The sequence below is a fragment of the Lutra lutra genome, chromosome 2 (genome assembly GCF_902655055.1).
Source record: "Lutra lutra chromosome 2, mLutLut1.2, whole genome shotgun sequence".
NCBI classification, from domain to species: domain Eukaryota; kingdom Metazoa; phylum Chordata; class Mammalia; order Carnivora; family Mustelidae; genus Lutra; species Lutra lutra.
Window position 1 is genome coordinate 54,808,403 of NC_062279.1, and position 21,084 is coordinate 54,829,486.

The following is a 21,084-nucleotide window of genomic DNA, read 5'->3' on the forward strand; positions in this document are numbered from 1 at the left end:
AAAATAATTTCTTTGCACTAAAGACTTATGAAAAATTCCTTCTTAGCTGGAGCACTACTCAAAAAATACATCACCTGGAACCTCTTGGAATCCACCAGACCTACAGCTTTCTTATTACCAGGAGCACCTAGATAAAATCCTAGACTTTTCCTGAGCCTCTCGAATAAAACTGGGATCATACCTAGGTTGCAAAGTTGTCAGAAGGATCGGAAACCTGGGGATGCATCAAGGTCTTGAGCCACACCACCGTCTCCATCAGCCTGCCTAGCCACTCTCCGAACAAACTCCAGGGAAAATAGTGTACTTGCTGTGCGTGTCCCCTTTAGGACAGGTCTGGCACACCTCTTCCAAACAGATTTCTGCCCCTAAGACCCTTCTCTATGGACATCCTGACGCAGGTCCTGAAATTCATACCCACTTATTATTACAAAACTAGAGGACCTTATAGGCATGTTCTCAGAATATCAACGCTAAAGGAGCCTGTTCAGGTTCTTCTGGGAGACCTGCTATCATGATACCCCCAACTCAGTGGTTTCCGAATGAATGAAATAGGGACAGTCATCCCCTCCTCCAAGAAGGGATCCATCCGGCTTTGAATGGCTGCTTTCAGGAGGCGGCGGCCCCTGGGGAATTTCTCCCGGCTGGATGGAATCCCTTAGGGCCACCTTCATCTCCCCTCCGCTTCTGGCCCCCATCGGTAAGGCAGGCCGCCCACAGGGCTCGGACCCCCTCTTCCCGGGGCAGGGAGCCCACCCCCAGCGACGCAGAGGCGGGCGCAGAGGCCGCAGCGGAGGCGGCGGCCGGGTGGAGGGGTGGAGGGCGGAGGGTGGAGGGGTGGAGGGTGGAGGGGTGGAGGGCGGAGGGCCGGCCAGGGCTCGCAGCCGTCACGTGGCGAGTCAGCCAGGCGCGCAGGGCGGGGCCGGGCTTGGTAAATAGGCGCCGGGGCCGGCTCCGGGAAGCTACGGCGGCTGCTCGGGCACCGGCGGTGGCGGCGGCTCCTGCGCCCTCGCAGGCTGCAGGACCAGGCTCTTGGCTGCGGGGCTCGGTGAGTGCGAACGGGCGGCCCGGCGCGGCACGGCCGCGGTGGAAGTGACCTTGGAGGGGGACGGGCAGGCCGGGGCCCCTCTGCGCCCCTGGCCAGGCCCAGGCGCGGTCCCGAGGCATCCCCGGGGGTGGGGGACGAGAAGGCGGGGGACCCTCGCCCAGCGGGGCGGGTAGGGGTGGCAGCTCGCAAGCTCCTAAAAGTCGTTGGGGAGAGAAAGGCCAGAAAACAACCCCAGGCGGGCAGCCCGGCACCCACCCCGACTCTGACCAGAAAGCAGGCGCCCGCCGGCCCCCTCTCCTAGGGCTGTGTTCTCCACCCCAGGTGGGCTCAGCCCGACCCCCACGCTCCGCCGGGTTCCGGGGTCGGGCCTGCGAAAAGCGGGGGAGGAGCGGGGGAGTTTGCGAGGGCGCTCCGGGGGAGGAGCTTGCGGGAAGCGCTTGGCTTGGATCCTGGTGACTTTCGCGTGGAATCCAGCTCCCCAACCCCCTGTGAGCTTCGGGGCCTCAGTTTCCTCAGGAAATTGCTGAAATAATAGTGTCTCCCTACAGGTGTTTTCTTATTCCAGAGGGTTTGCTTGGGCAACTTTCTACACAGAACCACATGCACAATTTTGGGGGCCCCGGGAAATAGAAACCAGAAACCTGGAACCTGGAACTGGATGGAATAGAGTGGAGCCCACAGGATGAGTTAAAACCGCTGATGGGAGGACAGATTTAAGCAGAGGGGTTAGGAGACTAGGTAAAGGGCTTGAGAGTCCTAGTCACCCTCTCCCTGGGAGGCTGGGGTGGAAGGAGAAGATGCCACTCCCTACCTCTAGAGTGTCCTGGAAGGGAAACTGTGCCTTCCATAGGCCCAGGACTGTTTGGGAGAAGGGAAAGCAGGGCAGAGTCCCTGGGACACCACCTCTTCCCTCGGTTGATGACCCCGGAGTCCTGGGAGAGGCAGCATCTGGGTAGCAGTGAGGGGTGACAGAGTGTGGGGGCTCAATAGGCCACCCAGGTAGATGTGAATTGCATTTGCCTTAGTGGGCCTAGGTCATTCTCTTCCCCTGGTACTGAGGAAGCCAACAGGCTGTGCAAGGATAAGGATGTTAACCCAGGCCCCACATCCTCTACCAGTCCCTCACTCCCAGTGGTTCAAATGGAGATCTGGCCTCTTTAGTTTGCTTAGAAAAACTGATCTTCAGGTGCTTCCACTAGACACAAATGCAGCTGGAATGCATTCATCCCGTTGATTCTGTAGATTCAGAATGATAAGGTGAATAGGTTTAGAAGGGTGTCTGGTTGGGTAAGGGCTGCTTTTCTTCCATAACATCCTCAAATAATGGAGAATTGTTTTGGTTTTTTGTTTTGTTTGTTTTTAAGTAGGCTCCGTGCCCACCTTGGGGTTTGAACTCACAACCGTGAGATCAGGAGTCACATGTTCTACTGACTGACCCAGTCAGGCACCCTGAGAATTGTTTCCTGTTGGCACTGGTGATGGTGATTAGAGCCCTTGAACTTTATAGAGAAAGGGGGCTGAGCTGTACTCCCTCCCCCATAAACACACCCACACCCTGTGTGGCTTTCCCGGAGAGAGTTGAAGGTGCCTTGGAGAAAGCTTCTGCTCAAATCTTTTTGGGCATCTGTCCCGGAGCTGGGGTATTGCCATTCGGCAGTGGAAAGGTGTAGATCCCTTACCTGGGGGCTCCACAAGCCAGCCCAGCCCTGGCTCCAGTAACTCCCCTGCTGTTGGGTCAGGACATCTCTGTTTCTGGACTGGTCGGGTGGGCGGTGAGGGTGGAAGCTCTTTGGCCCCATGAACCTGTCCACGTGCTGCTGATTCAGCAGCTTGAATTGAGGCCTTTCTCCAAGACCGGTTGGTTCGTTCCTCAATTATAGGACCTGGGTGTGGGGGTAGGAAGTTGAGCACATTTTAGGAGTAAGATATTTTGTATTCCTGTTGGGCAGTTGGATTGGGGAGCAAGGGAGAGCACATTCAGGGGAGTTGTGGGGCATCCGCTGGGTGATTTTCTTAAATGTGTTACGGAGTTGTGGTTGTGTAGAATATCCCTGTCCTTGGGAGAACAGGACTAGGCCATTTCTGAGTAAGGGCTCATGGTGTCTGCTGCCTCTTTTAAATAGTTTGACATAAGGAAAATGTGAAAGGTGGTAAGAACTGGGAATTTTTCTAGATCAAGAAGGAAGGAAATCAGGCACTTTTCATATGGTTCAACCTCAGGTGCAGAGAGGTGGTGGGGTTGACAAGTTGATGCATGTAGTTGGGCACATGCAGGTGTGTATTGTACTCAGTGGATGTTGGGAGGCAGTCAGCAGTGTCTACACCTGGTCTCGTGTCCTTCATCACCTCTTGGTTTAAGCTCCGTGCACACTTCTGGAAGCTGCCTAAGGGTGGGTGGGCAGTAAATCCTGGGTCTTTCCATGGCTATTCATGTTCATATCCCACCAAGGGATCAAATGCCCGTATATATTTAGACTTAACCTGTCTCATTTTTACCCTCCAGCCTCATCCCCACCCCCCTCCCCCCATCTGGGGCTCACACAGCTCAGGCTTCCTTGGGGTTCCCAGTACTGGCTTGTTTGCTCTGCAAGCCTCATGACCACCCCAGAGCCTGCTTCTGGTCTTCTGAGGGACAGATAGCTCCTATCTTGTCTCTTTGTAATTCTTTTGCATGTTTTGGGGGGTGCTTTTATTACTTTGTATCAGTCCCTGAACAATGTTAGTAAAAGTGATATAACTGTAATTATGCCATTCGTATCCTTTCCCGCTTCTGTTTATGAGGGTTCTTCTTCTTTTTTTTTTTTTTTTTAAGATTTTATTTATTTGAGAGCGAGAGAGAGGGAGATCACAAGTAGGGAGAGAGGCAAGCAGAGGTGGGGGAGGGAAGCAGGCTCCCCGCTGAGCAGAGAGACCGATGCGGGGCTCGATCCCAGGACCCCGAGATCATGACCTGAGCCGAAGGCAGAGGCCTAACCCACTGAGCCACCCAGGCACCCCTATGAGGGTTATTCTTAATACATGGAGGTCTAGTGTCTACTGAGGGGCAGGTTGTTTTTACTTTCTCACTGTTCACGGCAGGCGGGGCAGGCAGCGCTGCAGTAAATCCTGGTATCTCTCAGGCACTCCTGAGTTTCTCTAGGGCTAAAGCAGAAGTCCAGTTAACTCCTGGGTCATAAACTGTGTGTGTCTTCTATTTTGCTGATTGAATGCTGTCCGAGTTTTACCATTGTGTACTGCCAGCAGTGGGTGAGGGTCCCTTTTCCTCATTTACCACCACCGGGTATTATTAGACTTTAATTTTTACCCACCTGATGGGCTTGAAATGATGTTGCTCTTTTCTTTTTGATGACCAGGAATTTAAATTATTCTTTACTTTCAGAAATCATTGGTGAGTGAGGATTTCTCTTTTTGTTGTGAATCGCTGACTGTGTTTGTAGTTTTTTTGTTTGTTTTTGTTTTTTTAAAGATTTTATTTATTTGACAGAGAGAGAGATCACAAGTAGAGAGGCAGGCAGAGAGAGAGGGGGAAGCAGACTCCCCGTTCAGCAGAGAGCCTGATGCGGGGCTCGATCCCAGGACCCTGAGATCATGACCTGAGCTGAAGGCAGAGGCTTAACCCACTGAGCCACCCAGGCGCCCCTGTGTTTGTAGTTTTAATGTGTTTAACAGCTAGAACTCACCGAGCTTTCTTTAGATCCTAACAGGTATCTGGACTTATACAATTAGATAACCTTTTCTTTTCTTTCTTTCTTTTTTTTTTTTTTTTTTAATTTTCAGAATGAGTGTGAGTTTTGGGTAGTGCAGTTTGATTCTTCCATTTTGCAGATGAGAACACTGTGGCTCCTACAAGCTTGTGACATGACAGGGGTCACTAAAAATAATTGTGGAGTTTTAGAGTTTGATCTCTTCATAATTGTCCGTCTCTCCTCAGGTACACTCCTCCGGGCTCACTGGTGTTGTTTTCTCAGGCACCACTTTCTCTCACCTATAAAACAAGTTCGATACAAGCCAGAGGTCCTTTCCCAGCATTACTGTTTTTGGACTGTGGGGTGCCCAGGAAGCTGCTTGCCAGTGTTATCTGTTTCTACCAGCCTCTTAACTCACTTCACTCTGGTCGTCAAGATAACCTAGTCACTAGCAAGGGTGAGGGGAGGAGGATGGGATGGATACCACCAAAACAGTAAACTGATCCAGTCTAAAACACTGAGAACAACCCAGTTATTCTGCCAAAGGACCCAGAAGGGGCTGGGCTTCTCCGTGACCCTCTGACCTAGGCTGGGGTGGGGTGTGCTTACACATACACCAGTCACTCAGCCTCTGGGCTTGCACAAGACTTGGGAAGGTGGTGCCAGCCCAGGCCTGTGGCCACTCCGGGGTTGAGGCATCATCAGACATCAGCTGGGAGCCATCTTTTCCTCCACTGAGCCCTGTGGGTGCTTGGAAGTGCTTTGTTCTGCTGATCAAGGTAGCAGAATTAAATAACCATTATTTGAGGACTTGTTGCTAAAAGTAGAGTGGGGACGCCTGTGTGGCCCAGTCTGTTGAGCCGCTGCCTTCTGCTTAGGTCCTGGAATCAGTCCTGCATCAGGCTCCTTGCTCAGCGGGGAGCCTGCTTCTCTCTCTGCCTCTGCCTGCTGCTCCCCCTGCTTGTGCGCTCGCTCACTCTCTCTCTGACAAATAAAAAAATAAAATCTTTTAAAAAAATAAAAGTAGGGTGATCATAATTTTTCGGGGGGGGGGGGGGGACTAGTCTGGGATGGTATAGCTTGACCAGCCTGTGAGTAGAGCGCTGTGCACTTCCCGCACCAGAGAGGACACAGCCATTTCCTGGTGGCAGTTAGTTCATTGCCTGGGCTGTCTGCTCCAAGCCAGGCTGCATGGAAGGCACTTTGAAAAAGACCATCTCCTTCCGTCTCCCGGCAGCCTTGTGAGTGCATACGTCTTTGTCTTCGTGGGGCCTCGAGAGGAACCAGAACCAAGCTGGGGAGGCAGCGTCTTCCAGTTGCTTGCTTTTGTCACTGCTGGTGTCTCCGTCCCCCTGAGCCCCCAGCCAGCCGGGAGATGGGATCTAGCCTGCAATCGAGTTCGAGCCGCAGTGCTCCTGTGAGCTGGGGAGGCCTGGAACACTGATCTCATTTCAATCTCCAAGGGTTTCCGCCAACTTGTATAAAGTAGTCCTAAGGTCCTTCAGAATCCGGGCGGTATGCCTGTTTTAGAAACTGAGACTTGAGAATGTAATGCCCCCTTTAGCATCCCCGTAAGTCAGTATCTGAGTCCGTGAGCAAAGCTTGTGAGCAGAAGCTTCCAGAACTTTGCCCAAATTCTTGTTTCTCAACAATACAAAGATTTTCACCTGCCCAGGGCCTTCCCGGGGTCTATTGTTTGAAGACCAAAGTCATAATTTTCTTGGTTTCAGGATGTGGGCTGCTATGGCTGATCTTAAGCAGAGTTCCATTTGTGGGCACTGTAGCCAGATGGTTTCCAGGCACTGTGGGAGAGGAGTTTGACTGGCCTGCCCTGCTCAGCCTGGTGGGAATTAGTCTCTGGTTCTGGGACAGATGGTTGGCAGGGGGAGTACCTGTGAGTGACCTAAACTGTTTAAGTGGGTGAGGCAGGTGGGGCTGCCTTTTTTTTTTTTTTTAAGATTTTATTTATTAGAGAGTACACAAGGGGGGGGGGGTGGCAAAGAAGAGAAAGCAGACACCCTGCTGGGCAACGAGCCCAAGGCAGGGTTCAGTCCCAGGACCCTGGGATCATGACCTGAGCCAAAGGCAGATGCTTAACCAACTGAGCCCCCCAGCCAGGGCCCTCTCACTGCTTTCCCAGGTCCCCCTGGGGCTTGCAGGGCTGTGAGCCGCACAGCTTTGGCCCACTGCAGTGGGTGCCCTTTCTGGGTCACACAGCAGTCGCCCGGGGGGCATTCAGCCACAGGGAATTTGGCTCTAGACCACAGAGAGCCAGCTGGTGCCCGTTCATTCTCACAGCTCTAAGGAGGCAGATGGTGATGAGGAGCCCTTTTGTTTTTGTTTTTTTAATTTGAGGATTGTAAGCCATGAGGCAGTTAGACACGTTTCCATTACGAGCAGAAACAGGAAACATCAAGGCCGTGATTCAGACTCAAAGGCAAGGTCTCCTTTGGTGTGATCGGAGATGAAGGCGCTGGTGTCAGCCCCCATGGCGCCGCCCCAGCACGGAGGCGTAGCTGGGCAAGTTGCCGTCGGAGGAAATGAAGAGCTGCCTAGTTTTGATGTGTAGGTGGTGCACCGAAGCAGCCGAAACTTCAGGAACAGCTGCCTTGAATGTGAGAGAGAAAGTTGCAGCCGAGTTCTCCAGACAGGTACCACTCAATCTTCCCAGCGCTCCTGCCTGTCCACCTGCCCCCTCGTCTGCAGGCACTCCGCTACTGATCTGCAGGGCATAGCCTTTTTCCGTGGCTGTGGGCAGAATCGGAACCCTCAGCCTGTGGGCCTTTAGAGCCAGCTGTGGAGGAGGTCCCACAGTGCATGAACAGCAGCAGCGGGCAAGGCAGAGCAGAGGAGGGGATGAGAGCCGTGCCAGAGACCCATTCATCTGTGTCGGTATTGCCCAGAAGATCACAGCTGGGCTTACTTGGAAATCTCACATACCTGTGTCCTGTCACCTTAGATTTGCGGCAGATTGAGAATCCAGTCTCCCCGAGGACTCTACAGCCTTAAAAGGAAGCTTTGGTAAAAACCAAGCTCGGTGGCAGGTCCAACTGTTTCCATGTCCTTGGAGAATAACAGGACTGAAGCCTGCAACTCAGCATTGGCTCCTCTCCTGCATCCATTCCGTCTTCTTCCAGAGCCCCAAGGTCCACCGTAGTCCCAGGAATGGCTTCAAAGTCATCCAGGGAATGATTATGCTGTAAGCAGGGTTCATAGGATCTGCTGGCTGCAGGCCCCTTTCACACATGACAACATTCTACAGAACTTCAGTGGCCTGTGCTTCCATAGAAACCGTCGAGTGCTGTAGGGGTCTGGAAAGGGAAGAAGTGCCAGAGCCTGTTTTTTCATAGCCAGAGATTGGTTTGGCAAAGGGCCAGAGGGATGTAGTGGCACCCAGGTCCCCCGAGGAAGGCCAGCTGCCTGAGGTTTGGAGGGACCAACCATCTGCCCACAGTTGTTCCCTCTGCCCGTCCACGCCCTGCAAGCGAGTCAGGTGACTCCAACTGTTCTTACCCAGTTTGGGCCCGTCTTTTCTCACAGAATAAGGACTTTCTGTTCATTCTGTCCTGTAATTTAAAAAAAAAAAAAAAACCACAAAACTGACAAAAGGGAAGTATTTGCCTCAAAGAGGGGAAGCGAAAGCTGCTTCTGTTTCAAGCGCAGGCTGTAGGACTGACCCAGGGCCGGCTTGTTGAGAGCACGGCTCACATTAGCCAGCTGCTGTAGCCGGTCTGCTATGCATGATTCTGCAGATGCAGAAAGATGCCAGGCACTCCCTGAGGTGCAGTCACCACTGCTCATGGGACATCTCTGTCCCTTCTAGCAGGAGAAATCTGACTTCACAGTCTTCGGGCTCAGCAGTCTTCTGACCTCTAGAATAGGAAGCCCAGTTGGAGGTTAATTGAGGTTAGAACCTCATTTTTAATTCAGACTGTGGTGTAGAGGTACTCTGGGCACGTCTGGAGTCAATGGGAGTTACCTGGCACAGGCTAGAAGTGGGGACGAAGGGGGCAGGGAGGGAAAAAAGGAGGGTGGCTGGTGGGACCTGGGAGTTGAGGGTGCCCAAGGGAGTAGCCCTTTGCTGCTTTCCTGGTATAGACCAGGTACCATCATGGCACTCTTGACTTCCACCTGGAAAAAAGAAGAGTCATGAGCCCCTTTTACAGTGAGGCTCAGTGCAGGTTGGTACTCAAGGGTGCACAGTAAGGGAAAGATCTGAACCCAGGTCTCCTGACGCCAAGCCCAGTGCTCGTCCTGGCCATGGGCCACAGCAGCCTATTCACTACTTGAACCCGAATCCAAACTTTCTCCCAAAGCCACAGCCCCATGCCTGGGGTGCCCATGTGCTCAGTGCTAGTGGGGCTTGGAGTCAGGGGTTCAAGCTGAGCTCCTGACCTCCAGGCTAATGGCTCTGCTGTTCGCTGGAGTCCCTGGTTCTCCCTGATGCAGGGTTAAGATGGGGAGAATGACGTTGACAGGAAGTATGGAGGAGGACCTGTGGAACCAAGAGAAGAAGGGCAAATGCGTGAAAGTCTCGCTTGCGGTGGCCTCGCAGGCCTCGGGAGTTCCCTTGGCTATGGCCATGGCGCAGCCCTCTGCACAGAAACGGAATGAGAAATGGGTGGTGCCTCTTTGTTCTCTGCCATGAGAAAAAACCGAACGCTTGTTTCAAGTCCAAGTTACCATGGAATTGCTCCCCTTCCCCACTTGCTCGTGACTTGACATCTCAGCAGATGGCAGAGCCCCCAGGGATCACTGTGGGATGCCCCTCTGTGACCTGTGGGGAGTATTTCCCTGAGGCTCCCTCGGCACCCTGCCACATTCCCGGACACTGGGTCACAGTGGAAGCCGGGGAGGGCAGCCCTCCCGGCTGTGATTTGAATGGGCTTATCATCCAGGCCTGGCCCTGCTGGCGTGGGTCTGATGGCCTGTGTGCCCAGAGCCCACACTCCAGTGTTCGTTCATGAGGTTCTCCTGTCGTGGGGGAACGTGAAGCTGCCGAGCGAGTATAAGTCAGAGGGTATCAGGATAAAGGAAGGGAACACGACTGCTTTGCTCCTTTGCTCAGAAGATGTTATGAGAGAGACCTTTGCTCCGTTGTTCCTTCTGAGGTGTGAGGACACGGCAAGACATTTACCTACCATGAGAGAGGCCATGTGGATCCTGATATGGTCATGGGAGCCGCAGCCTCCCCGTAAGGCACTGAAAACGAGAAGGTTAAGTGTTTTGAGCTGAAAGTCACTAGGAGAAGGCCTCACTGTTGACTAGGAGTCAGTTGGAAGTACATTTGGGGGCTTGGGGTTTTGGGTAGTCCTAGCTGCTTTTCTTCCTAAAAGAGCCAAACTTTGAATATAGTATGTTCATCTAATTTTTTTAAAAGGCTAGTGAAAAATAAGTCTGCCCGCCACACATACTACTTCAACACTTTATTGATGTTTTACATGTGGTAACGGTAAGAGGCATGTACGTCGCTTCCTGGGCTCACACGCTTACCGTGACTCCTCTGCTACTTGCTTTTTTCCACTTACGCGTGTGTTGGGCATATTTTACTTTATCAGGACAATATGATTCACTCCACCTAGTTCATTCATGATGGCTGCTTTGTTTTCTGCTAATCATTTACTGTAACTTAACAGTTATTTTTTTTTTAATTAGACACCTGCTTTGTTTCTTGTCTTTGGTCATACAGAGAATATTCAGTAAACATCTGTACACCTGTTCTGTATCTTCGAATTTGAGGCCAGTAGGGTTAATTTCTAAATATCAAATTGCTGAGTCAGAGGGCATGCAGACTGCAAAAGTAATAGAAATGTCCTGGCCATCGTCTCCGTGACTGGGCCTACCTCTGGGGTTCAGCAGCCCAGCGTCGCTGCCTGCCCATGTCTGACCCTGCCAGGGACCGGCCAGCTGCCCAGCCTTTGCAAGCCCTTCATTTTATCTGTACTTCCCTGTGCTTACGTATCTTTTGATATCTGATGGCTATTTGTCGTTTGTTTTTTTTTTTTTTTTAACATTTTATTTATTCATGAGGGACGGAGAGAGAGAGGGGCAGAGGGAAAAGCAGGCTCCCCACTGAGCAGGGAGCCTCATGTAAGGCTCAATCTCAGGAACCCGGGATCATGACCTGAGCCAAAGGCAGACACTTAACAAACTGAGCCACCCAGGCGCCCTGTACTACTTTTTCTGTAATTTAATTGTGTGTCCTTTTGCCATTTCTCTATTCTGTTTTTATTCGGATTGTTAAGCACCTTTTGCATATTAAGGAAATGAAGCTTTAAGCACATGGAAGTACTGTTTTGTCAGTGTGCCACTTTTTTATCTTGTTTTGTTTTTCTCCTAGAAAGAGAGGCTTTATTTTCAGTAATCAAGCTCCGTCTCTTTAAGGTTCTGTTTGTCGATCATAGGTGTTTATCATTTGGATAGTACAGTTTGTAAAGTGCATTTATTTCCTTCATGTGTTTTTATTCAAAATCTTTGTTCCGCATACCACTTGTGTGTGAGAAATCACGTGTAAGCATTTGGCCTTCCTATGTTTTTCGCAATGCAGAGCTAGTGGTGCGGGCATGTACCCTGAGACAGGTCTTTTGTCTCCCACCAGTGCCACGAACCCTAAGCTTCTGAATGGTTTTGTTGATCGGACTGTTCCTGGCCAGTGTCAGGCAGGGCTATATACTATCTCCACTACCCCAGGGGGCAGGCAGGCGTCTGTCTCTTCTTGCTCTTTTCCAGAGCTGTTCGCTGTTGTCATGCCTCTGTCCTTCCGGATGGGTTGTTGCTTAAGCAGCCGTCAAGTTTAAATCTTGCCTTAACTATAATTCACTGTGGGAGGCCGCAGGCCCAGCTGTGACCTGGAAGGAGGTGGGTCCTTCTGGAAGCCCCTGAGGTCAGGGACAGGAAACCCTACCCCTTCCAGCCCCCGAAACTGCCGCCGCCGCCCCCCCCCCCACCCCCGCCTGCCCACATGGGTCTCCCACAAGGCCCGGCAGCGGGGGAGGGGGAAGGACAGACTGTGGCACCCGGAACATTCCTTGCTTTCCTTAGAGCTGCTTGCCTAAGAGCATGATTCAGAGGTGGAGCCAGTCTCCTGACTTGCCGGCCAGGCTAAGATCTAAGGACTGTGGTTATAATGTGATGGGTTCCCTTCCTGGAAGGACTGTCTTTGAAACAGAGCCCTTGGCTGACTGGAAAAACCAGAGAAAGTCCCAGACTTTGTCACTGGCCAGACTAGCTCTGCCTCCCTGGTGCTGTTGGGCTTCATTGGCCTGTTTTTGCTTGTTTCCCTGTTTATGCTTGTTTTATATCCCAAATGTAGCTTGTGAAATAGATTTTGTTCTGCATTTTTCTAATCTTAGTGGTTCTCCCTTTGGGACCTAATCACCTAAGAATGTTCACTCTCTCAGAGCACTAGCCTGGAAAAGGCTTGAACCCAGTTTGACAAACCAGTGAGAGGCAGTTTGGCACTAGCAGGGAGGGCCCCGAACTCCTTTTAGCCTGAAGATATGGGTCTGTTGATGGATTTCGGATGTTGTCATCCATCGGTACTGCCTGTGGCCTGGGCCTTGGGTTATGATGGACAGCAGGGCCGGGCTGGCCCTGGGCCCACAGCTCCCCAGCTAGCTGCACATCAGTGAACAGCCCTGTCTCAGAGCATGAGTCCGGCTTGAGATCGGCTCAGGGCACCCCCAGGAGACCCAAGCAGCATGCCGGTTACCAGGCTGCGGCTGCAGAGGGGCCTCCCTGCCCGCAGCTCACTCTCTCCTGGCTCCCGGGCATCTGGAGAAGCGCACACGGCCGTCTTCGCCCCCCTGGTTTATTTCTCAGTTGTTTCTCAGTTGGGGGACACTGTGGGAGTGTGAGGTCAGGGTGCTGGCACGGTCAGGTGAGGGTCCTTTCCCAGGTGACCCCCTTCCTGCTGTGTGCTCCTGGCGCAGAGGGCGAGAGGGAGCTCTCTGGGGGAGCTCTCTGGGGTCTCTTGTGAGAACTCTAGTCCCATCCTCATGAGAATCACACCCAACAGCCCCATCTCCGAATCCCATCATGTTGGGGTTAGGATTTCAACACGAGTTTGGTTGGGGGTTAGGGTGGACGCGCACTCAGTCCACAGCACGGCCCGTTGTGCTACGGGCATAGGTGGGGACTGTGGTGAGACGGGGCCTGGGAGCTCATGGGGGCTATAGGTCTTTGAGGTCTCTGTGCCCCCACACCCAGGCTTCACAGAGAAGGACGCTGAGGAACAGAAGGGGGCACATGGTGGGGCCGGGAAGAGAACATGGGTCTTTCGACCCTGGGTTGTGTCTGGCCCCAGAGTCCTGCTGCCTGAGACGGCCCCCTCGTGTACGTTACACACTTGGAGCATCCTGATGTCTTGTCTTTTCTAGGTGAATCGAAGATCCAGCTTCCAAAATGTGGCAGCTCTTGGCCACCCTTTGCTGCCTGGTGGTGCTGACCGGTGCCCAGAGAAGGCCGCCTTTCCAGCCGCTGTCGGATGAGCTGGTCCACTATGTTAACAAACGGAACACTACTTGGAAGGTGAGCTGTGGGGACTATTTCTGTGTGCGCCCCTCCCCCAGGGGTTCAGTTGATGCATTCTGCCTCCCAAGGGTGGTGGCTGCAGCTGCAGCCGTGGCACGGTCTGTCCCAGAGTCGGGCTAATTGAGAGTCATAGCCACTCCAGACCATGCTAACCTTCTCCCTGCTCTTTCCCCCTGCCCCGTGCTGTGTGTGCATGCACACGGTGGTATATGGGGGATAAACGAGCTTTGGAAGTGCTCACAGCTGGGAAGACCCTGGACACCCCCCCCCCCCCCCCACAATCCTGGTAGTTGTTAAGGCCCATCAGGCAGCTCCCTGCTTCTGCCCAGCCCTGAGGCGTGGGCCTATAGGAATAAAGAATGAGCCATGTTCAGGGCTATAGAGGGTCTCTCTGGACCTCAGCAAGTGTAGCAGATCCAATAAGATACCCAGTGGTCTGGGAGCTGCGTGCCCCCTGGGTGGCTCCCTTGGGGCAGGGCCTCGCTTGCTGTGCAGGGTGCCTGTCCCAGGCTGTCCACGCAGCTGTAACAGAATACCACTGATTGGGTGCTTCATAAATAGAAGTGCAATTGATTGCCGTTCTGGAGGCTGGAAGTACAGTTGCAGGGTGCCAGCATGGCTGGGTTCTAGGGGAGTGCCTCACTTAGTGGGCGGAGCAAGCCAGCTCTCACAGCTCCTGTTAGGGTACTAACCCCGTTCACCAAGTCTCCAGCTTCGTGACCTAATCACCTCCTGAAGGCCCTACCTCTAGGTACCATCACCTTGAGGTTTAGGTTTCAACATGAATTTGGGGAGACACATTTCTTTTGCAGTCCCCCAAATCCCCTTGCTCTCCTGAGCTAAACAGGACCCCTGGCCCTGTCAGGCCTTCATGCACCCCACCCCTGCACACTGCCTCTGTTGACTGCTGTGACTGTCCTGCAGGCTGGACACAACTTCCACAATGTGGACCAGAGCTACCTGAAGAAGCTGTGTGGCACCTTCTTGGGTGGGCCGAAGCCGCCCCAGAGGTGAGTGCCTGCTACCTGGGGATGGATATGCTGGCCACACCTGCCCCACTGCCCTAAGAACAGCAGGGGTTGGTTTGGGACTTCGAGAAAGAGGGAATAAGAAGTCCTCCTTGGCATCCAGAGGTGTCCCTTCCCTCAGAGCTGCGAGACTGCCTGACAGGGCTCAGCCTCCAGTGCCGTGTTTCCTACTGTGCTTCTCCACATATCTCAGAGCCCAGTGGGCAGGCCCCCAGGTCTGCCCTGTATGACCTAGCGGATCCAGTCTTCAGGAATTGAAGGAGAATCTGAGAAAAGCTATATGATCTGCCGTCAGTGTTCCATTTTTTCTAGAGAACTCTGTAATGGGCATTTTCAAGTAGATACTACTCTTGTAGGAAGCATTAGAAATACCTAACGATATGGTTGGAATAGTAACGGGACATCACTCAATGGCGAAGATGCTAAAAACGTTGTGGGGACCCTGGGCAGACCCAAGGTGGTAGTGAGGGAAGTAAGAAACACAGTTATGTAGATCTTGTGGCTGAACTCCTGAAAAATATCCCATAAATAAGACTAGCAAGAAACACAGGGAACAAGATGTGCTAAATGGTAGAGTTCCTGGTTTGGTTGTATAAAGTTCCCAGGGGACGTGGCCACAGATGTCACCTTTGGCTTCCCCGTGCCTTCCCTCCCAGGTGGCAGGCGCTAACATCTGCAGGGATGGGGGAGAGTTGTAAGATGTGAGTTTGTCATGGACGCCTTCCTTTATCTAGACTTTGGTTTGCCGAGAACATGATTCTGCCCGAAAGTTTCGATGCCCGGCAGCAGTGGCCTAACTGCCCGACCATCAAAGAGATACGGGACCAGGGCTCCTGCGGGTCCTGCTGGGTGAGGCCCTGCTGGCTGGGAGGGGCCGGAGCCATGGGGGGCGGGAGGGCAGGTGTCAGACCAGACCACCAGGTGACTAGGCAAATTATAGAAACTTTCTGCGTGTCCGTTTCCGTCGACATACAAATTATGATGATCCCTGTGGTCATGAGTTATTGCAAAGACGAGGTGGAAGAACGGGTGGCCCATGTGTCGGTGGGAAAGCTGTTCTTACTTCTCTGACATGCTGTCCCAAGGCCGTCAGCAAATACCAGCAGTTTGGAGCCCTGCTCTGCTCCATGAAGTACCCCTCTGTATCAGTGAGCTGTCTTAATTTAGTTTCAAACTGTGGTAAAGTGCACTTGGTGTACATTGAACCATCTGTTTTCTGTCTCTTACCGACCAGTTGAGCTGCCTCCTGTTGGTAAAATCATAGAGTAATCGTCCCGTGTGAGCTGCTTTATGTTAACAAAAACCACATCTTAGACGAGAACTGAGTGTGCAGGTGGAGGTTTGGGGCGGATTGGTCTCCCGCTTTAGAGACAAACTTGAGTGCCAGGACCCTCACTGATACTGGGGGGAGACCAGTCACCAGGAAGGTCTGCGGGGTCCACTGTGGTCCTCCGACGTGGTGCCTGGCAGAGCCCATGGCCCAGGACTGCGGCTTACCCAGGTGGGGCTCGTTCCTGCAGGCGTTTGGGGCCGTGGAAGCCATTTCAGACCGAATCTGCATCCGCACCAATGGGCACGTCAGCGTGGAGGTGTCTGCCGAGGACATGCTCACCTGCTGTGGCGACCAGTGTGGGGACGGGTGAGTTAGCCCCAGGCCCCTCCCACCACGGGAGCCCCCAGGCTGAGGCCTCCGTGAAGGCAGGAGTGGTATTCCAAGTCTGATAACAGCCCTCTGCTGGGACAGCTCTGGGGCCCGGGGAGTCTGGAAGCAGGCCCCGGTGGGACTGCAGCCGTCCGGGAGCTGCCTACTGCCAGGCTGACCCTGCCCGGGGTGTGGGTGGTACGTCCTGGCACAACAGACATGGTCTCAGGATATGTGGGGACATTTCTGATCTCCAACCTGCTTGGTTTCCTTGTTGCCTTTCCTTGATCATGGAAATGTAATAACCTTGGCGCCTGGTTTCTGTAATGAGGAATGATGGGCCCCCAGCTTGGTTGCAGAAACTGAATTCCCAGCATAGGTGCCTGTCTTTCTGCTGACTCTGGCCTTGGTTTCACAGCCGTGGTTCTCAGATATGACTGCGGATTAGGAATACCTGGGAGTGAAATATGTGTCCAGGCCTCCTCTCCTTCCAGTTAACCCAGTCCCCGGCATTAGCATTTTCTGTATTAAAACACCAGGGAATTGCAGTGTGCTAAGAATCCGTGTGACAGCCTGGTTCAGGGTAGACATGAACGCGAGGGTCCTTCTGTCTCTTTGAGGATGGTGGTGGGTGGGCCCGGGAGCTGGGGAGATTCCCTGGAAGAAGTGACTCTCCTGGGGTGGGTGAAGTGGGCTTGGTTGGGACCCAGGAGAACTTTTAGGCCAGCTGCTGAAGGCATTGGTGGATCCGTAAGGAACTCTGGGGTCTTAGGCAGCAGGCAGTGTGGTCTGGAAACAGAAGTTCTCGCACAGTGAATTTAATACGTGGCTCTTTCCTTAGCTGTAATGGGGGCTTTCCTGCTGAAGCTTGGAACTTCTGGACAAAAAAAGGCTTGGTTTCCGGTGGTCTCTATGACTCGCATGTTGGTGAGTGTCTGCCATCAGCCCATATCTGGCCAATGGATTTTCTAAGCCATGAGTAAGAATGGTCTCTGCTTGCATTATAAAGTGAGGATTGAGAGTTGAGGTCGGGAGGTGGAAAAATCCAGTAGGAATCGGAGGTAGTCCCCTCCAGGGCAGAATTAGCAACAGTGTCAGTGCTGCACATCTGACCCCCTGTTACCATTGCTGCAGTTTTGCCCTCAAGGGGCTTCTGAAGAGACTCTCAGCTGATCCTTCCTTTCCGCTGGGCCCCCGCAGGCTGCAGACCCTACTCCATCCCTCCCTGTGAACACCACGTGAATGGCTCCCGGCCCCCATGCACAGGGGAGGGGGATACCCCCAAGTGCAGCAAGATCTGTGAGCCCGGCTACACCCCGTCCTACAAAGAAGACAAGCACTATGGTAAGGTGGGGCCCACGCTGCCCAGCACCCCGGGGCCAGGGACCCGCTGACATCCTTCCTGAGTCAGAGGAAGGGAGAGGCTGGGGTGGTTGACCCTTAGAGCCAGGAACACAGGAGGGAGAAGGAAAGGTCATGACCTTGTCAGAGGGAGCAGCACACTGTGTTTTCTACCTGTCTCCATGCTGAATCCAGCCCCAGGATCTCTGTTGCATCAGTCACAGACCCTTAGGGTCACAGGGACCAGACCCCTTGTTTTACAGGGGAGTGATCTGGCCTAGAACCTTCAGGGCACCGCTCCGTCCTTCTCCCAGGGTCTCATGCTCACTGCCCCTCCCGCTGCAGAGCTGTGCTCTCCCACATCTCCCCTTCAGGGTCCGGGGCCATCGTTCATTCCTCCCCAGGGAAGCCTTCCATGACTCCTGGTCTGGGTGAGAACCCAAATGCAGGCTTCACCTGGCAGCTCCCCGTAAGTCAGTGAAGAGCTGAAGATGGCACCGCGGGGGGCACGCCTCACACCCACTCGGCCGGTTCATTTGCCAGGATGCAGTTCCTACAGCGTGTCCAGTAGCGAGAAGGAGATCATGGCAGAGATCTACAAGAACGGCCCGGTAGAGGCGGCCTTCTCCGTGTATTCTGACTTCCTGATGTACAAGTCTGGTGCGTGTTGGCCCCCCTTATGGCAGCGGGGCAGGGGAGGTGTGGGTTCCAGGGAACCAACAGGACTAGATTAGGGAGGAAGAACTCAAAATGTGCTGGCGAAGTCCCAGACCATGCTCCGTGTGGATGGGGGAACAGGAAGCACCTGGCTTTGCGTGAGGCTATGGGGATTCACCCTGGAGATCCCGACGCCCCTGGCCTGAGGGCTGCCTTAGAAACCTCCCCTACTCTGGCACAGTCTGTGGCTGGCCCTGCTGTCTCCATTCTGCCTGCTCATTATTTCAGCGTTCTCCACGGTTAGGGAACACCATTGGATAAAGGGAGATAATTCTGGAAGACAAGATTATAAAGCTAGCTGTTTTTAAGAGTTGTTCCTCCCTATAATTTAAAAGGGTGCATTTCCAGTTTGACAGAGGGATTCACCAGTGTGGGGATTGCCTGCTGCACAGGCCCCGTGAGCACCTTGGCCTGTAGCTTTCTCTGTCAGCACCGGCTGCCACCACCCTGGCCTCCCTCTCACTTCACCTCTGCAGGGTGTTGCCTAGGACAGAACCTTAAAATTTAAGTTACAGAACCCTTTTGACAAATAAATCCTCATGTGGAGTCCTAGCATGTAGAATGGTAACTGGAATTGAATGGTAACATTAAATTTACTGCTTAAAATTTATAGCTTCAGTTTTCAAGGCAAGCCATGAGCACATTTTGTTGGACTCCACTTTAACGTTTACTCAACATATTTGGGCATTGGGCTTTCAAAAACCTATTGAAATCATTGCCCCACATCGTACGAGCCGCTGGAGCCTTCTGAGAGAACATCAGGGCATTCTCTATAACCTTGTTTGGGAGGGCGTGGTGGGCCAGGAGGGTTGGAGGGATGCTCTGGGAAGTGGGGCAGCAGCCCGGTCTCTGCCTGAACGGGCTGTCCTTTTCTCAGGCGTGTACCAGCACGTCACTGGAGAAATGATGGGAGGCCACGCTGTCCGCATCCTGGGCTGGGGAGTGGAGAATGGCACACCCTACTGGCTGGTGGGCAACTCCTGGAACACGGACTGGGGCGACAATGGTGAGTGGTGGCCCCCTGCCTGCTCACAGGGTGTGTGGGCCAGGATGGGGTGGTCATCTTGTCCTGCTCTGCTCCAAACACTGGGCCTGGGGCTCAGCAGTGACCTCCCGGGGGTTCCCTTACCATGAGGGCAGACGCTGATCCCGAGAAGGGGTGGTAGGGTCAGGCCATGGCTTTGAGGTGCTTGTCCCTCACAGTTCCCCATGCCCGGGATACAGTGCTTGCTTATGTGGGGTCACATGGAAGTGGGGTCAGAGCTGGGCTGCTGGGCGAACAGAACAGGTCGGGAGAGCACCTTGGGGCTAGTTTGGTGACTGCTTTGGGGCTAGGCTGGTGTCTCTTGCTCCTGGGTCTTCCTGGAGTATGTCTGAGTATGTTGGCAAGGCTTGTAACTTAGCACACTATTAAGGCATATCATTTTTGCTTTCCAGGCTTCTTTAAAATCCTCAGAGGACAGGATCACTGTGGAATTGAATCAGAAATTGTGGCTGGTATTCCATGCACTGACCAGTACTGGAAAAAGATCTAATCTGCTGTGGGATTAGTTCTGCCAGCCCTGGGGCACTGTTTCCCTAAATATAGCCATTTGGGCTGGTGAGGAGATGGAGGGTAGGAATGTCTTTTATTCTTTTGAGTTTAGATATGATACAAGAGGTTTTAGACAGGGCCTGAGGGATTGGGCCAAACCTCGTGTCTACTGTCAGAGCTGTCTTCCAAGGAGACACATCCAAGGCCTGGCTACCTCCCAGCCCGTTGGGTGGACTGCAGTCCCCATGCACACCTAGGCCACGTGAGTCGCCACCGCAAGCGAAGTGAGTCCTTCCCCCCCGCCCCCGACTAGTGCTGCGCATAGTGCCTGCTGCCCCCGCGTCCTCCCCGGCCACACTCACCAAGAAGCCAGACCGAGACCCAGAGGTGTTAGGCGTTCCAAAGGAATAGAAAGTGGAGTCCTTAACAAGACCAGTCCCCCACCAGCAGGGGTACTTCTAAGCAAGTAGCTCGCTAGCTGTGGGCTAGGTTGAAAAGAAAACCAGTGGGCCAGCCCTGGGAGAAAGCCATACTCCCAGGGCACCTGCATCTCATGAGCTTTGCGGTGCTGCTACAAAGATCCTCTGGTCTTGTCCTTGGCATGATTCCTTTTAAATAAACATTTTATTTTGTGTGCACCTCAGCTGATCATGTGAATGAAAGCGGAACAGCTGGGAGAGCTGTCCTCGATTCAGACTGTGTCCCTCCAATGCCACCGGCTGGGCGTGAGCTGACTGGCCTCCCAGCCTAATAGTGACACTCATTTGGGAGAAACCAGCTTTAACTGTAAAAATCACTGCTTCACTGTTAATTTAATCAGGAAAGGAATGACTGTGCCAATTAAACGTTTTCTCCCTTAACGCGAAGTCTGTGCTCTGGTGGGATGCTGCGGTCCGTCCGTTCTTACCCTGCAGATTCCTGTCTTCCTGGATCCGGGTGTCCTTGAAACTCAAGCCAGGGAACTCCTGCCTCAAACGACGGTTTCTCTCTTCGTCGTTCCCTGCCACTTTCATCAGCCTTGCTCTATAATTCATCCTTTAAACTGTCTCAAGCCCCAATGATTTGTGCCCCTGCTTAATTTCAAGAGCTAAGAACATAGTTGTAGTCTGTTTTGTACCAGTCCCAAGCCAGCAGTAACCCATGTGGGGACTCACACAAGCGTGGCGTGTGGGTGATGCCGGAAGCCAGCTGTCCTAGTGGAGAGCCAGGCTGCCTGGGCCCTGCCGATGTTGAGATGGGGGGGAAGCAGAGCCTGTGTGTCCTGTTCTGAGTTCCCCTGTCTCTGGGTTCTGTTGCTGGTTAAGAATCCCAAGCAGTGAAGTATACTAGTGTTTGAGCAAACAGGAAACTAGAAGAAATTACTCCCATCCCACTGGCACATCAGTACCTAACTTTTTTCCCAGCTGAGGGCCGGACTAGTTCAGAAGCATGGGATGTTTGACTTCTGATTGAAATTAGAAGTTAGGGATCAGGAACTAAGCCGAAATTAAATGAAAAATTTAAAAATCTGTGAAACCTAGCATAATACAAAGGCCAAAAGCCACAACTTTGCAATCACT

At 53.0% G+C, this 21,084-nt stretch overlaps 1 protein-coding gene across 2 annotated transcripts; it reads left to right on the forward strand.

Moving 5' to 3' along the window:
- The first annotated feature begins 889 nt into the window (after positions 1 to 889).
- On the forward strand, positions 890 to 20,385 carry CTSB (cathepsin B). 2 transcript variants are annotated; one of them, XM_047717434.1, is made up of 10 exons: positions 890 to 1,045; positions 13,110 to 13,260; positions 14,188 to 14,273; positions 15,026 to 15,140; positions 15,812 to 15,930; positions 16,775 to 16,860; positions 17,134 to 17,277; positions 17,818 to 17,934; positions 18,869 to 18,997; positions 19,429 to 20,385. In XM_047717434.1, exons 2-10 carry the CDS (start codon positions 13,135 to 13,137, stop codon positions 19,524 to 19,526), a joined length of 1,020 nt encoding a protein of 339 aa, XP_047573390.1. In that variant the 5' UTR covers positions 890 to 1,045; positions 13,110 to 13,134; the 3' UTR covers positions 19,527 to 20,385. The 2 variants fall into 2 exon arrangements, with proteins under 2 accessions (XP_047573390.1, XP_047573391.1); XM_047717435.1 differs by lacking the exons at positions 890 to 1,045; positions 13,110 to 13,260; positions 14,188 to 14,273; positions 15,812 to 15,930 and having other exon boundaries at positions 15,067 to 15,140.
- Positions 20,386 to 21,084: the final 699 nt, after the last annotated feature.